This window comes from Pseudorasbora parva, chromosome 1 (assembly GCF_024679245.1).
Source record: "Pseudorasbora parva isolate DD20220531a chromosome 1, ASM2467924v1, whole genome shotgun sequence".
Lineage (NCBI taxonomy): Eukaryota > Metazoa > Chordata > Actinopteri > Cypriniformes > Gobionidae > Pseudorasbora > Pseudorasbora parva.
Genome location: NC_090172.1, coordinates 39,908,290 through 39,923,998, shown reverse-complemented (window position 1 = coordinate 39,923,998; position 15,709 = coordinate 39,908,290). Strand labels below are relative to the sequence as shown.

Sequence of the window (15,709 nt, the reverse complement as noted above, 5' to 3'; positions counted from 1 at the left end):
AATTACAACAGTTTACAGTCGAAAACAAATGGACTGATGACAGTCTTGAGCAAAATTAAAGATAATTACTTTCACTTTGAAGCAATGTTTACTTTCATTGTTGAGGGCTGAATTCGGAATATTATACTAACTAGGTCTGCCATAAAGATATAAAAATATGAAAATATCTTGTAGGTTCAGACAATATTAATAAAGTCCGACAGATGGCAGTAAGTGTCCTACGTGTTGCGTTGCAGTCGCAACTGAGGAAGAATGTCACGTGATTCAAACAAACAAAAATATCATCACCATCTTAAATAAGCATATATTTGACTGTATCAGTGACCTGAAACTGAGTTAGATATATACTAAATTAATGGCGTGTTTAGACTTTTTTGGCTTCGGTGTATGACTTGTCATGTGGCTGCATGGCTGAATGAATGAATGAATGAATGAATAAATGATTGGCTTCAAAACCGTAGTAGAGTTGCAAAGGATACTTTGACAAACGAAACATTTTTGAACCATGCGGAGAAGACCACAGTCTGCAGCTTTGAGTCCGGGATATTTGAGGTCAGATTTTAATGCTGAAATGCTTTATAATATCACCATTTAATTGTGCAATAGTACCTGAACATGTCCCAGGGTAGACGGGTGATTTGTACTATGTTTAAAAGCAGGGCTGGGACTGAGAAAACACTTTCTGCAGCAGCACAGTCCTATTTCCACACGGATCTATGGCTCTGTTTCACTGTGCAAAACTGGATACTGGACTTCGGGAGACCAATTGCTATGGTACGAGTTCAAACAAGGTGTGATTAAGATGTCCTTCCTTTCTTTAATACCATTAACAATTGTGTATGTTCTTCATCTAGATCGTAATTCCTCTGGAATGGTTTCCTCTAAATAAGCCAAGTGTTGGAGATTATTTTCACATGGCATATAATGTCATTACACCATTCTTATTACTGAAGGTACACATTTTCTTCTACGATTTAAATGGGGTTCCTCTTCTAAAACCCTTATGTTTTGGGTGTGCTTTCATTTTGAGATGCATCAGTAAAAGCAAAGTGTTGATCTGTTTGTAACCTTTTCTAGCTGATTGAGCGGAGTCCCACGACCCTTCCTCGCTCAGCTGTTTATCTCAGCATCATCACCTTTGTCATGGGAGCCAGCATACACCTAGTGGGAGACTCTATTAACCATCGTCTCATCCTTAGTGGATACCAGCTTCATCTTTCCGTCAGAGAAAACCCCATTATCAAGGACCTGAAGCCTACCTCACTGGTACAGTTGCTCGATTTACAGATCAAACAAATGATGTTCTACTATTTCTAATGGTAAATAATACTTTGTGGTTTTCAGATTGATTCCTTTGAGCTTCTGTATTACTATGATGAGCACTTAGGGCATTGCATGTGGTAAGTATATTTTCCATTCTCACATCAAATCTGTTATTGCACTACAAGTTTACATTATATTATGTAGAGTTTTAAACATCCCCTCCTCCACTGTTATCATTATAGGTATGTTCCATTCTTCCTTATTCTCTTCTTGTATTTCACTGGCTGCTTTACGCAAGTTAAAGAAGAGAAGATGCCGTACTCAGGTTGGCTACTACTTGGCCCTAGTGCAGTGTACTACTGGTAAGTAAATTATTGAAGTCCATTTTCAAGATATGTAGAATGAAGTTGAAGCAACACTCTCAAGTCACTTTATTTCTGTAATGTAACATATTTCCAAATGAAAGAGAAAATTCAACAAGAAAAAAAAAAAATGATCCAACAATAGTCATCAGAAATTAAATGTTAATGTTGTCCAAACATTCATGTGGTCTATTTTTTCAGGTATCTGATTACTGAGGGGCAGATCTTTGTTCTTTATGTCTTCACCTTTTTTGCCATGGTTGCCACTGTGATGCGCCAGAGGCGGATGGGCTTCAGGCTAGACAGCAATGGGCGTTTCCTTTTTTATAACTTCATCATTACTCTGGGATTAGTTCTGGTTTGGGTCGCATATCTGTGGAATGATAAAGTTTTGCGCAAGAAGTATCCTGGTATCATCTATGTCCCCGAGCCTTGGTCCTTTTACACCTTACACATCAAAGGCAGTTAAATACGAACAGCAAACCTGAACTACATTTTACTGTTATTTCTCCAATACAAAGTGTTTAATGAGAACTTGATTGAGTGAAACTGAAAACATTTGGTCTTACATTTGGGTTGGGGTTAAAGGGGTAATAAATTGAGAAATCAGATTTTCCTTGATCTTTTGACATTTAAGTGTTCATTGTACGTTTCAGAACTCAACTTACGGAAAACAGATTTATTGAAACCAAGCTGCAAAACCACTCATTTCAAATTTTTTCACAGTGTTTTGTTATAGTGCAATTCCAATTGCTTAAAGTTTATTTGCCACAACCAAGACTTATATAGCATGTGTAATATGCATACATGTTTTAACATTATAAGCGGACCTAAAAAAACAAAAAAAAGGATTTGTGGACCCTTTAAGTTCCAGTGTTACTTACTCCTTGTGTCTGCCTAAGGCAAAACTATGGTCATTTTGGTATATTGAATGAATACATTTCTTCATTGTTACTGTAAAATTGTTGCTTTTATGTCCTTTTTTATCTAAATAAAGTTTGTACTCCCTAAATATACCTTTTTATGAGTCAGTGAGTGTGATCATGAGCTGCACCTTCTGTAGCAGACAGTATAACATGATAGTTGGATTGCTATGTCAATGTTCCTATGACAACAAGGCTATCAATTACGTGTCCACTGCAGTGGACTTTAGATCCTACAGGTAATCTAGAGGGAGTGACTCTTTACCTGAACAGCCGATACGTGTGTAGACATGGTGAGTTTGATGAATATTTTCTTTTACATTTTATTTTCATTCAGTTATTAGATTTTTCAACATGTTTTTTTAAAACCTCTCTTTACAGGCAAAATTCTTATCACAAACTCAGATTGATGGTAAGCTTTGTTACACAGAAATAAAGTGCAATGTAAATACATGAATATAGTAAAATAAACTTCTTTTTTAAAGAACTAAATTTAAACTACATTTATAAGAATTAATAATTGTGTGGAATTGTTTTTCACTGTAGTTTTACATGTTTTCATGTAGAGTTCAAAGAATGTTTCTCACTTTATGACAAGAAGCGCAAGGGGAAGATCGAAGCCAAAGACCTTATTACGGTCATGCGCTGTTTGGGTACAAGTCCCACATTTAATGAAGTGGATAGACATCTGCAGATCCACAAAATAGGTAACATCGTAGACCTCATGATTAATACATTCCATTTGAATTGTGAATATGTCTTTCTTGTCAACTCTTTCAGCTTCCTTGTGCCACCTGTGGCTAATTGGACCAGTGTTCTCATTATGCTAATCACACACACACACACACACACACACACACACACACACAAACAAACAAACCCTTTAATCAACAATCAGATTTTTAGTTATGATGACCTGATTTATATGGCCAGTGTAAGAGCTTGCTGAGGCACTGGAATCTAACAAAAGCTGAAGTAAAATATTCAGTACTTAATTGTGTTTGAATCAATTCTTTGCTTTCTTTAATGTTAGTAGTTCATACATCTTTTCTGCTGTATCCCAACCACAGATAAGACAGGGGAGCTGGACTTTTCAACATTTTTAACCATGATGCACAGACAGATGCAGCAGGAGGATCCTAAGACTGAAATTCTGGAGGCTATGCGCATGACAGACAAACACAAGAAGGGCTACATTCTGGCCTCTGAGTTGAGGGCTAAACTCACTGGCTTGGGAGAAAAGCTCACTGAAAAAGAAGGTATAAATCATCTGAGATTGTCCTGGTTTTATGTTGATTTATTCAAAGATCAGAGCTAATCAAATGAAATTGGCACGTGTTTTTTCTGTGTTTTAACTGATAAGTAATAATCCCCTTTAAGTCATGCCTTTTTTAGGGATGTATCCTGTTTGAGGAGTTTAACTGTTAATTGTGTTATTTTTCAGTGGATGAGCTTTTTAAAGAGGCTAATGTTGGGCGTGATGGACTTGTTCATTATGAGGAGTTCATCAGAATGGTCACACTTCCTACAGTGGACTACTAATGAAGAAGAATAAGTGTGTTTCCTATACGCTGAATAAAGCAGTTATATACTAGCGGGAATAATTTATTTTTGTTCTGTGTATACATTGTATATAAAAATAACAAATGATTAAATGCTCAAATGAAAAATTCATATTTGGATATATTTTGTTGTTTCAGTATGCACCACTAGATGGCAATCATGATGTAATTTAATTATTGTGGAGAGGTTAATAAACACTGTCATGATATTCAGCATATTATTATTTATTGTAGTTTGAAGATTGTTGAACCGTGAATGAGCTCTTGAAATTGACACTGTTTGTTGTAAAACATCATCTAATTTTTAAATCTATTTACAAAGAACAAAACAGAAACCTATGAGACTCCATCCTTTCCCCAATCCAAAGCTTTCATGAACTCCTCTTCAGTGAAGGACAACAGCTTGGCCGCTTCAAAATGCATCTTTCAAAAATACAGCAGAAACATAAAATGCTTTTTATGTTTTTTCTAGTAAGGTTAGTGAGATTGATATGATATTACAGTAATGGTCTAATGGGCTGATTTCTTACCTTCTGTCTTTTTAAAACATCTATTAGCTTTAGTTGCTTTTTAAAACCCATGATGAGCTCAGCATTTTGTCTTTCCAGCTTTCTGTTCTCAGCTTGTAAGGTTTCAATCTTCTGGTGCTCCTGACTGGTTGAATCCTTCAGTTAGAGAAGAAGTTAAACTAACAAAAATGCCATCTAAATTTCAAATACGTCTGGAGTAAATTGTTGTGCCAAAAAGTTCACTCAAGGATTTGTTGCACACAAAAATTGTAATACACATCACTTGGTTTTGAGTTCACATTACCTTACTGCTCTGTTTGAGTTTGTTGAGCTGAGTTTTAGCCTTCTCAACCTCCTCCAGAGCTCTATTCAACCGCACTTCTGTTGCACTGTGTGTACTGGCGGCCTGCTTATGGGTCCTCTTCAGGCTCTCCAACTCCTAGAGTATACCGACAGGCATTTACGTATAACTAAAGAAAACAGAGTGCAAGTTGTATTTGCAGATGTCCCGATGGTATATATATATATATATATATACACAAGCCTATATTCAATCTGTTCATAAAAAGCGACGATGCATTATACTGCTAAATTGATATGGATTAGTTTTACAATCTCTTTGTGAATTTTTTTAAGGGTCAGTGGCGTAGCTGTCAGTGGAGGGACCGAAATCTTTCAGATTTCATTAAGATAAACAAAAGTCTTACTGGTTTGGAACAACATGAGGGTGATTAAATGATTACAGAATTTTTTTTATTTTTTGGGGTAAATTACTATATATATTATATATAATTTATTTAAAGGCTAATTTACCCCCCAAAAAATGAAAATTCTGTAATCATTTAATCACCCTCATGTTGTTCCAAACCAGTAAGACTTTTGTTTATCTTAATGAAATCTGAAAGATTTCGGTCCCTCCACTGACAGCTACGCCACTGACCCTTAAAAAAATTCACAAAGAGATTGTAAAACTAATCCATATCAATTTAACAAAATAATGCACCGTCGCTTTTTATGAACAGGTTGAATATATTAGTTCAACTTTCTGATTAGTTCTGATCATCATTTTTACAATGACTTTATAAACTTTTTGAAGCATCAAAGTGGTTGTTGCGTGCACTGTCAACAGAGGGACAGAAAGCTAGTGTTTTGAAGAAGAATGAAAGTCTAACAGGTTTGGAACGACATGAGGGTGAGCAAATGATGATGGAATTTTCTTTTTTGGGCTTTTAACCCCAACCCACCCAAACATCATGCAATGTGCAATAAGTCTAAAGTAAGATAGCAATGAAAAGGTGTTTTTTAAGCAATATGTCCCATTCTTATAGGAATTTCTATCTAGTTATCTAGTTTTCTACCATCATTATGTCCACCATGTCCCTATCATAAGGGACAGAGTGAGTTCCAAAGATATCCATCCCAGAAGCCCAAGTGCAGTGTGCTCTGCACTCTGAGCAGCTGTGGCATAGTCTCACTTTACACATAGAGGAGGAATCAGGTTAAAGGGCCCATGCCAAGGATTCCACGGCTCTGGAACCTGGCACAGCTCTTATTAACAGGAATCATGGCATATAATGTTATACATCTCCAATAAGAATTGAGGTTTTAGTAAGGTAAAAATAGAAGATTGATACTTAGTTAATGCAGTACATTTTTTGTCACTTGTTCTGCCAGAAAGTAACTTCAATAAGTTTCAGTAGATTGTGGGGAAAAAATGTAATCATATTTTGTAATGTTTTTGTAATATATACATATTTAAATATTTTATTCAAGTACCTTTTGCAGTGCTGCCACTTGCTGTTGCAGACCTTCACACTTCCGACTGGATTCTTCAGCTAAAGCTCTTTGTTTCTCAACCTGAGTCTGTTGGACATTTGTAGTCTTCTGCAATCTTGCCCTTTCCTCTTCCACATCCTTTAGTTTGCTACTTAAAGTGCTGTTTTCGTCATCCTTCAAGACACAAAAGGGATTTTGAGCAAACTTAACCTGACTAAATAGATTAACCCACCTTGAAAACATATCTATCTGCTTACCTTCTTGTTGCATTCATGTGAGAGTCTGTTTAATTCTTCCTGCATTACTCGAAGTTTAGCCTTCAAAAATCTGATCTGAGCCTCTGTAAGAATGAATGTCATAATGCAAATAGTATAACAGCACAACAAGTTCAATATTTGAACATATTTGGTCACTTTTGAACCAACCTGCGCCCATCTCATCTCCAACACTGGGCATGATGTCATCCTGCAAGTGTTCCTCAGTGAGATCATCACTAACCCTGTTCTCAATATTGCTGATTGTCTTAGCAAGCGAGAAATCCCCAAAGTCTTCAGGAATAGCAACATCATCGACCACAGTGTGTGTTGCTTTTCTGTTGACACTACTCCAAAGACCAACAATCATTTAGATTTATTGCATTTCATTATATAAAATAAATGTTTTTATAATTATTTTATTATAATAAAACTTTGAGAACAAACTTACTGAGCATTTTTTCTATTTCCTGAGCCTGGCTTGCTTGGCTTTGAAGATTTTTCAGAGAATGTCTTGTTTTTTATGATCTACATAACACAACAGAAATGGGTTCATGTAAGTAATGGGGTCTTGTATCTAATCCAAATTTGCACTGATTTATATGATTGTTCAGTTGTACCGTAGTGGGCTGCTTTGATGTTGTTTCTTTTTTTATATTCACCATCCTAATAAGACAAACAAAAAGTTATGTGCAAAAAAATTATGTTGCTTATGCTTATGTCAAATTGTGAGAACTGTTACCTAGAATCCTCAAAATCACGGTCAGTATCAATGGAGAGATGAGAGGAAATTGGTTTGGAGAGCACCTCATTTTGATCCCTCTGAAAACCACAATTAAAGAAAACAGTGTCAATGTAAAATCGCACATATGACAGGCTACTTTAAGCGATGCATACACATTAAAAGTACAGGCCATATTCTCTCAGATGTTGCGAAGATTTCTTATCAAAATAATACTTTTGTCTACTCTTACCATAACTTTCTCTGCTTCCCGAACAAGTTCTGCTGTTTTTGCTTCTAGTTCTGCATTGAGACGTCTGAGAAGTATCAGAGTTGCAAGCAGTTAGATATATAATATAAGACACCATGTTCTAATCTAAATTATTTATGCCACCTGTTCATTTTCATTCAAGTCACGTATAAGCTATATACAAATCAGTGTATTAAAACGAATGTGCATTTAATAATAAAACCACAAGTACTTGTATTCCTCTTCTTTAGCTAAGAGGTCCATTTGCGGTGGTTTCTTTGAAGGAGCAGATGAAGACCTGCTCTGAGGTCTGGGTCTGGAAGGCCTTTCCGAGTAAGACGTTTGGGGCTTTTTTAACTGAGTAGAAAGAAAGTATCACTGTTATTGCCATTATCAATCTTTCTCCAACCTCAAAATACTACTTTCTTTCTTATTTATCACGATTTTGTTGTTGTTGTTTTGTTTTTTTCAATGAAGACGGCTATTGCTCGGTCTGGTAACATTCATTTTCATGTCTGATCATTTCCAGCTGAGTATTAAAATAACTGCCACGTAGATACACAACACAACAGAGTACTTTAGGTAAACCTGTAATTAATACAGTATAACTCGAAACGAGGATTAAACAGTTGTATTTCGTTAGACTTACAGCAGGAGGTAGCGCGGGTCTGGGTGTGCGGTCTGCCATTTTTGATAGTGGCGAGACGACGTTGCTAAGCAACGGTGTCGAACTTCCCACAAGGCCTTATTTAAGGGCATTTATATGTCAAATGGTGTTCAAAAGGCGATTTATATATATATATATATATATATATATATATATATATATATATATATATATATATATATATATATATATATATATATAAGTATACTAGTTATACGCAATTTACTTGGCAATAAATAAAATATAAAAGAAGTATAATGTGTATTTAAGATAATTTGTTGTTGTAATACATTTATTTATTGCACTACATGACAGGGAATGCCAACACAAACTCCAAGGTGAATTCTTTATGTGACTGATAATATGATGGGAATCTTGTAAAACAACGAGTGGGATATTATCATATCAATTATTACTGACAGTCAGTTATGCTTCAGAAGAACATGAGTGATTATGCTACCGAACTAGACGAACTCCCTGGCGCACCCTCGTGTTTCCACTGGTGGCGCAGTGCGCATGCGCGGTCCCAGCAGCAGCAGCAGCAGCTTCCACAGTGGTCGCCAGTGAGCTATTAGGTAGGTAGTGTGTCTGACTCTGAACCTGCTGCAGCTCGAAGTGTTTCCTTGCTCCTGGTGCACGCGCATGGATAGGAACCTCAGCTGCAACCACAAACCATGAATTACCAACGTGTTCTATTGGAGCCAGGTCCGATTTGTCAGTGAAATCAACAGGCGGTGATCGTGATGTACTATTTACGGGGGACAGCTGCATTCTCCAGGTTCAGGTTAAGGCCTACTTGTTAGATCCCCATCCTCGTCTCAGCAGAGTCGCATCGTGATGGCTGATGACCAGCAGCAGTCTGGTCCTGGGGTAGGACCGTTACCTTCCGCAGTTCAAGGATTGCAAGGACACGAGGCGAACGCGTTGCAGCTAAAAATAAAGAACTCAATCTGGTAAGTCTGTCTGAAATGGGCAGTAAGTGAGTGCTGCTGCTGGATGTGGGGGTTAATGGGATCGAAGACTCTCCATCCTAATTAGCTCTAGATGGTCCCTCGTTTCCACTTGACAGTGAGTCATGGCTACAGTACCTCTGTGTCCTTAACTAATCTCACCGTTTCTTTCTTTATGATAACGATACGTGAACTTATCAAAGTTGTTTGTTTTGGACTGAGTAGATGTAATTATCTTTAAGAAATCTGAGGTTGGTTACTCGTATTGCCTGTCTTGGAGAGTGTAGTCGTTATTTATCCGCTAAGAGTTTTTTTTGTCTTCTTGTAAAAGTGCAGAAAGTGAAACGTCTGTGTCTTGAAGTGGGTGAAAGATTCCCCGCGACCATGCGCTCTTAACAGATTTAGTGGGCGCGCTAGTGATGGTAAACAACTCGTGCAGCAGCAGCCGGGTACAGCCGCGCGCATTTAAACGGCGAGTGTGCATCATAGACATGCTGCTGCTGTCCTTGTAGGCACTGCATCCGACAGACCTATTGTACCCTTCCCATTCTAGTTTGTGTTGCGGTGATCCAAAATATGTATAAATTTACCGTCTACGCGCTCAGTTACTGGTATTAAAGATTAAGACATCTTGAAACATGCATCCATGGCTCATGATGTTTATAGCGTAGCAGCGCATGCGTTCTACATGCATTTGTATTACTCCGTATATTTGTGAAGACAATAAAACTTATATAGCTTCTGTGTGCATGGTCACTCAACCAAGTCCTGGCTTAGGTTCGTAATTTTTCCTAGAATTTATCATCGTTGAAGAACATTGCTTGTGGCAGCTAAAAAAAAAAGAAAGAAAAAAAATCGCTGACACGATTATTTTGCAGCCTCCATCCCCCTCACCACCACCCTTGTTTTTGCATGTTGAGACATGCTCTCAACGACATGCATCTGCAGCAGCGGCTACTGTACGTCCTGTACTGTTATGTATGTGTCTATAATTCTATAGCTATATATAGTACTCGTAAGCAACTATTAAAAAAAAAAAACGAAATTTTAACGGATATTATGACATTACTTGTCATATCCTGAGAATCTTTAAGCAGACTAGTTTAGGGTGACAAATAGCAATTAATTCAATCATTAATTAACAGTGTTTACTTATGTTTGAATGCAGTTTTGTTTCAATTTGTTTGAAATTTGTCACACTTGGTGGGCTGGACTGTTGTTATCTGTGGATTTAGAATAGATTGCAGTTATTTTAGACGTAACTGACAGTTATTTTATCAATTCATTTAATCTTAACAAAAATAATAACAACCAAATGCACACAAAAATACTATACAATATCAGTTTAGTTTACAAGCATTTAGAGATAAAGATTTTACCGAATTTATCTCTATAGGTTGACCTTTTAGCAGTGAATTAATTAATTTAATGTAGTCTGTCCAAACATGGATTTGATAATCACCTTTTTTTGGTTATTGATTAAAATTGTTATACTACTTTCTGTTGTAAATTTGACTAAAGTTTACATTGAAGTCATTCACACTTAAATTCTGCTGTTTATTATAGATATAAGTACTATTAAATAGATTGGCCATTTACTCAGGCATCCATATGATGAGTGGACCGTCTCAGCCGGTGCTCCTTGCCCTTCACTCTGAGCAGAGCTCTAAAGGTTAGGCCTGTCGTGTCAGTGTGATAGCTGATACCCCTGAGCTGTATTTGGCATGCTGGTTGGCACATGGTACTGTCCCTGTGGAAAAGAACAGGGTATTTGGCTCTGGTGCTGGCGAACCTTGTGGAAAAGAGATTGTGATTTGCCAATAGTTACTAGTTTGTCACTAATGGAAATATCTTATAATTCACACATTGATGATGGGGATTATTGATGCATAAATACTGCCTTTTAACGGAAAAGTAGTAGCAGATAAATCTCCAGAATCTCACCTGGTAAAGGATTTTTTTTTTTTTTTTTTTTTTGCCAACAGACCAGCAGAGGGGGTTGTTTAAGAATGAGCTGTTCTTTCTGTGTAATACTGTGATTTAGCTCTTCAAGTTTATTTCAGAGATGTTGTCGCTGGGTTTACACCAAATTTTTCAGGTAATTTTCGATTAGCATCAGGCTTTATATTTATGGTGCCACACAAAGCTGAGTTTGAAAGGGGTGAATTATTTTAAATGGCTGTTCATGTATATGTATATGTACATGCACATCAGTGTGTGTGAATCCTTTACAGGAGGGGAAGAGATCTAAACACAATGGTGCTAATCACCTTCAAAGAGAAATGAAAATGAGCCATAGCACCGCTGGCAAAAAGCCCAGCTGTTTTTGCCAAGCTGCAGTCTCTGAGAATGGCTCGGAACTGCTGCTTTTCTGCTGTTAGATGAATCTGTTTTGGTCTAGCCAACATTTAGACCGATACTCATTGCTCAAAACAATGGAAGGATCTATGTCTGTGGATTTGCTGCATAAACATTTTATTAGGTCTGCAAAATACTCTTAGTCCTAGGGCTGTAACGATATGCAATATGAAATCGAAATCGCAATACGCAGGTCCACGAACCTGTATCGCGATGTGAGAAGGCAGAATCGCGACACACCCCTTCCAACTGCCAGAATTATCCTTCCTGTCCAGGTCCAACTTTTAAGTCAGCAGTATGGCAACATTTCAGCTACCCGGTGGAGAACAAGGATGGCAATCGTGTAGTTGACAAGACCCACACAATTTGCCGTAAGTGTTTCAAGAAGCTTCCCCAACCGGCTGGCAACGTGGTGTGAGCGTGGCGTTTCTGTTGCGTGTCATCCGCGGGGCGGCTGCGTGGCGTTTTCTCTTTCTTTGCACACCAGAAGCGTGTCTGACGCGGCGCTTCTGTTGGTATTGATGTACAGGAGGCCCTATACTTCATGTTAAATATATATTGCCTATTGGTACCGCAAAGAAAACGTCGGCAGTAGCCTATTGACCATACAGATATATGGTATTGACGGCAAAATAGGCTACAGAATACTGTACAGAATAAAAATGTTTTGTCCCCCCCATATCGAGGTTTGTATCGTACCGTGGGTCAAAAATCGTGATACGAACCGAATCGTGGGTTTGGTGTATCGTTACAGCCCTACTTAGTCCCAATGAAGGTTACAGTTGTCCTGTTTGAGAAGACCTTTCAGAAAACTAGTTGTGTATCATAGCATTTCCTCTTTGACTTTCTGTGATTTACGGTTTTGGTTTGGATGTCATTTCATACTTGCACACAGATGAAAAGTTGCAATAGAAAAATGCTTTTTTGATGATATTTCTCCCCCAAAACATAAGTATACACACAGTAGTATCATACAAATATAAATACAAGTTGTTGTTTTTTTTTTTTTTAAAGAAATGTATATATTTATTTTTGTATCTAGGATGTCCTAATTAATCAAATGTGATAGTAAATAAGAATAATGTTACAAAATATGTCTATTTTAAATATTGAACTGCAGGAACTTGCGCCCTGAAGCTACACAAGGACGCCCTCAACATTTCCATGTTGCACATGGAAAAGTAAAAATGAAAGAATTCATAAATAAATAAATACATGTAAAGATAAATACATGTGAGAATAAATACATGTAAAAATAAATTAATGCATAAATAAAAATATATACATATAAAAATAAATATTACAATTAATTAACAAATATATACAATATAATTTTTTTAATGTATAAAAGCAGAAAATAATAAATTAATGGAAAGATATCAATTTTTATTTGATTAAAAATTAATAATTTATTTTATCAAGTTGTTTGTTTTATTTATTTTCCTATCATCACATTTATTTATATATGTATCTACTTATTAATTTACATATTTGTATATTTATTTATTAATTAATTAGATAAACTTTCACCAAAGTTGTCCTTGAAGTCCTCAGGGAAACTTAATCGAGGATGCTCACCCTGTCTGCAGAATATGCAAAAAGAAAGTCACTGCAATAGGAGGAAATGATTCAAATCTGCCGAATCGTCTTTGTGACCATCACCCATTGTTGTATAGCGAATACAAGGCGAGTGGACTTTGACCTCAAAACTAAAACTACGTCTGGGATATAACTGGACACAAAATGTTGTTTTGCGTTGAAATATTTGATCTCACTCATTTGAAATTAACATGAAGCTTCCGCGAAGAATAGTTTGCAGCAAATGGCTTTGAGCCAAAGACAAACAAGTTACAACAAGACATTTAAAGGATTATAATGTATCATTGTACACTTATTACACAGGTTTTTTAACACATAAATAACTACAGGACATATTGAATTGAGAATAATGTTTACAATTTTACCTGTTCTAGTACATCCATTTTGTACAGTGTACAAAACAATTGTCCAAATAAGATGATCACAACAAAATTATAGTTTTATTAATAGTAAAGTCCTCTGATTTCATTATCAATTCAATCAAAAACAGAGACGGAAGTTGCATTTGAATGAAATGAAAAAGCGTGTCCTTTGTGATACATGTATGTGCACTGTTAATGAGTTGCTATTGACGACGGTCATTATAAGGAAGTAAATGCCACAGAATATAAAAAGTGTATAGAGCTGCTTGATTTATTTGTTTAGTTGATTTTCAAATATAAAACTTGAAATGTTTTCAGTGTGTGCATCTGTTCTTTTTGAACACTTATTCTCATTTTAACAGAACCACGCTAATATTAATAATCATGATAATTTTTGTCCATCCCTAATTTCAAATAAATGCGGTTCTTATGTACATTATATTCAAACAATCCTGACCAAAATTGTGTCACGGTTTTCATAAAAAAAACTATTTTCAATAATAATAAATGTTTATTGAGCGCCAAATCACATCTAAAAGGACCAAAGACCATTTTCTCATTGTAGGAATGATGTTGCTTGTTATAGTTTGGTACAGGCGTCAAAACGAGCACACATTGTTTTGGATTTTGTATGTTCTGTTGAATATCTCATATGTTTAGGTTTAGTGTTAAAATTACTAAGCAAACCAGGATAAAATGTATTATTTTCTTTTTTGGTCTCAGTACCAAAAGAAAGAAGAGAACCAATTGCCAGAACTGCAATTGTGAATACTCTAAGATATCAATGGCTTACTAGGAATATTTTTGAAACCTTAGATCACCCCTCTGCTAACTGCAGCTGGGAATCCTACCGTTCCTCTTAGAGGAGCAGCTGGACTGAAGCTGGCTATACAGTTTTTTGCTATGAGCAGCTCTCCAGGTGCTAATAGCTTTACTATGCTTCCTATGATACTCATTTGCGCTTCAAATATTTGAATGTGTAAAATGAAGTCATGCTTTAAAAAATTGTTTTTAAATTGTAGATGTAATAGCAGTGGTGTACATAATATATCTGTATTATAAATATAAATTATACCCATTTAAAGTAGAGCATGACACTATGCTCAGCAATGATTGCTTGATTAAGTGTGTGTGTAAACTAAAGGCTTACCCCTTACACCACACGTCTTTAACGCATTACGGCTCAGACGGCGTTCTGTTCCATCCTCCTTGCGATGCAATCTCACACCAGGAGCTTTTCACAAGTGAAGCAGCTAGACTCACGAGACCACAAGCTTTATATCTTATCTACATCAATATCTACATATTGTGTCTGGTTGTGTTTATTGCTATGTTCGGCTTTGTTAGATTTGAGTTTATTGTCATTACACATGTACAAGTACAATTAGGGCTGGGCGATATGACGAAATATATCGTCTGGACGATAGAAAATGTCTATCGTTTTATATAAGGCTCTATCGCTTACGCCACGATAAGGCGTTTATGGCAGAATTTTACGCACGCCACGGCATGCCCATGCAATACATAAACGCGCTCCCTCTGTCTCTCTCTCGCTCTCTCACTCACACACACACACACACGCGCTGCAGCCTCCCTTCCACTCACGTCACTTTTTTAAAATCCCCCACAGCGCGAAACACGAGTCCCGCAAACGCGCCGCAGAGGAGCTTGTTTGTAATCAGAGGACAAATGGCTCCTTAGTTTCGAAATGGTTTGGGTACAAGGTGATCGCGTTGAAAATAAAGGCGTTTGTCCAGCCTTAGAAGCTCATTTGAATCATTGCCGCGGCTCATTTAAGAAAATGACAGCTCCGAAGAGACGCCGCTTTAGTTTGAGGTAGTGCTAACAATAATAAAGAAAGACGATCAACACCTTATGTGTTACCACTGAAATGAAGATGTAATATATTTCCAAATCAAGCCCATCTTAAGCGAAATGCACGCTTCATACTGTCGTCTGCTCTGGCTCTAACCTCGAGTGTTTACTTTTGGCAAACCTTGTGAGCGCGCAAACCCAAACACTGTGACCTCGCGCCAAATGTTTTTATTGGTTTATTAAGTACAAACAGGCGAGTTATGAAAAATTGAGTGCGAGGGATATGTTCAATCACACAAAAAGATTTTGGAATGAGACGGCCACCTGTAGTAATGTTT

General features: G+C 36.7%; 4 protein-coding genes across 6 annotated transcripts in view; 3 read left to right on the top strand and 1 right to left on the bottom strand.

Moving 5' to 3' along the window:
- Positions 1–10: 10 nt before the first annotated feature.
- On the top strand, positions 11–2,637 carry cln6a (CLN6 transmembrane ER protein a). The gene is made up of 7 exons (XM_067440419.1): positions 11–552; positions 660–774; positions 855–953; positions 1,078–1,266; positions 1,345–1,400; positions 1,506–1,625; positions 1,827–2,637. The coding sequence occupies exons 1-7, from the start codon at positions 506–508 to the stop codon at positions 2,092–2,094; spliced, it is 894 nt and encodes a 297-aa protein (XP_067296520.1). The 5' UTR covers positions 11–505; the 3' UTR covers positions 2,095–2,637.
- Positions 2,638–2,739: 102 nt separating this feature from the next.
- On the top strand, positions 2,740–4,130 carry calml4a (calmodulin-like 4a). Of its 2 annotated transcripts, XM_067440420.1 has the most exons (5): positions 2,740–2,841; positions 2,930–2,960; positions 3,115–3,255; positions 3,619–3,807; positions 3,993–4,130. In XM_067440420.1, exons 1-5 carry the CDS (start codon positions 2,839–2,841, stop codon positions 4,088–4,090), a joined length of 462 nt encoding a protein of 153 aa, XP_067296521.1. In that variant the 5' UTR covers positions 2,740–2,838; the 3' UTR covers positions 4,091–4,130. The 2 variants fall into 2 exon arrangements, with proteins under 2 accessions (XP_067296521.1, XP_067296522.1); XM_067440421.1 differs by lacking the exons at positions 2,740–2,841; positions 2,930–2,960 and having other exon boundaries at positions 2,967–3,523.
- A 14-nt stretch (positions 4,131–4,144) lies between these two features.
- On the bottom strand, positions 4,145–8,321 carry tex9 (testis expressed 9). 2 transcript variants are annotated; one of them, XM_067440417.1, is made up of 12 exons: positions 8,270–8,321; positions 7,853–7,977; positions 7,624–7,687; positions 7,392–7,471; positions 7,270–7,315; positions 7,101–7,177; positions 6,821–6,999; positions 6,653–6,735; positions 6,396–6,569; positions 4,924–5,058; positions 4,641–4,775; positions 4,145–4,533 (listed from the first exon to the last, which is right to left on the bottom strand). In XM_067440417.1, the coding sequence occupies exons 1-12, from the start codon at positions 8,306–8,308 to the stop codon at positions 4,447–4,449; spliced, it is 1,224 nt and encodes a 407-aa protein (XP_067296518.1). In that variant the 5' UTR covers positions 8,309–8,321; the 3' UTR covers positions 4,145–4,446. The 2 variants fall into 2 exon arrangements, with proteins under 2 accessions (XP_067296518.1, XP_067296519.1); XM_067440418.1 differs by having other exon boundaries at positions 4,147–4,533; positions 6,821–6,996.
- Positions 8,322–8,858: 537 nt separating this feature from the next.
- rfx7a (regulatory factor X7a) overlaps positions 8,859–15,709 on the top strand; it is a 47,835-nt gene continuing 40,984 nt past the window's right edge. Inside the window, exon 1 of the mRNA XM_067440414.1 lies at positions 8,859–9,240. Coding sequence (XP_067296515.1) covers positions 9,125–9,240 — 116 coding nt within the window. The 5' untranslated portion in view covers positions 8,859–9,124. The remainder of the gene's footprint in view (positions 9,241–15,709) is intronic.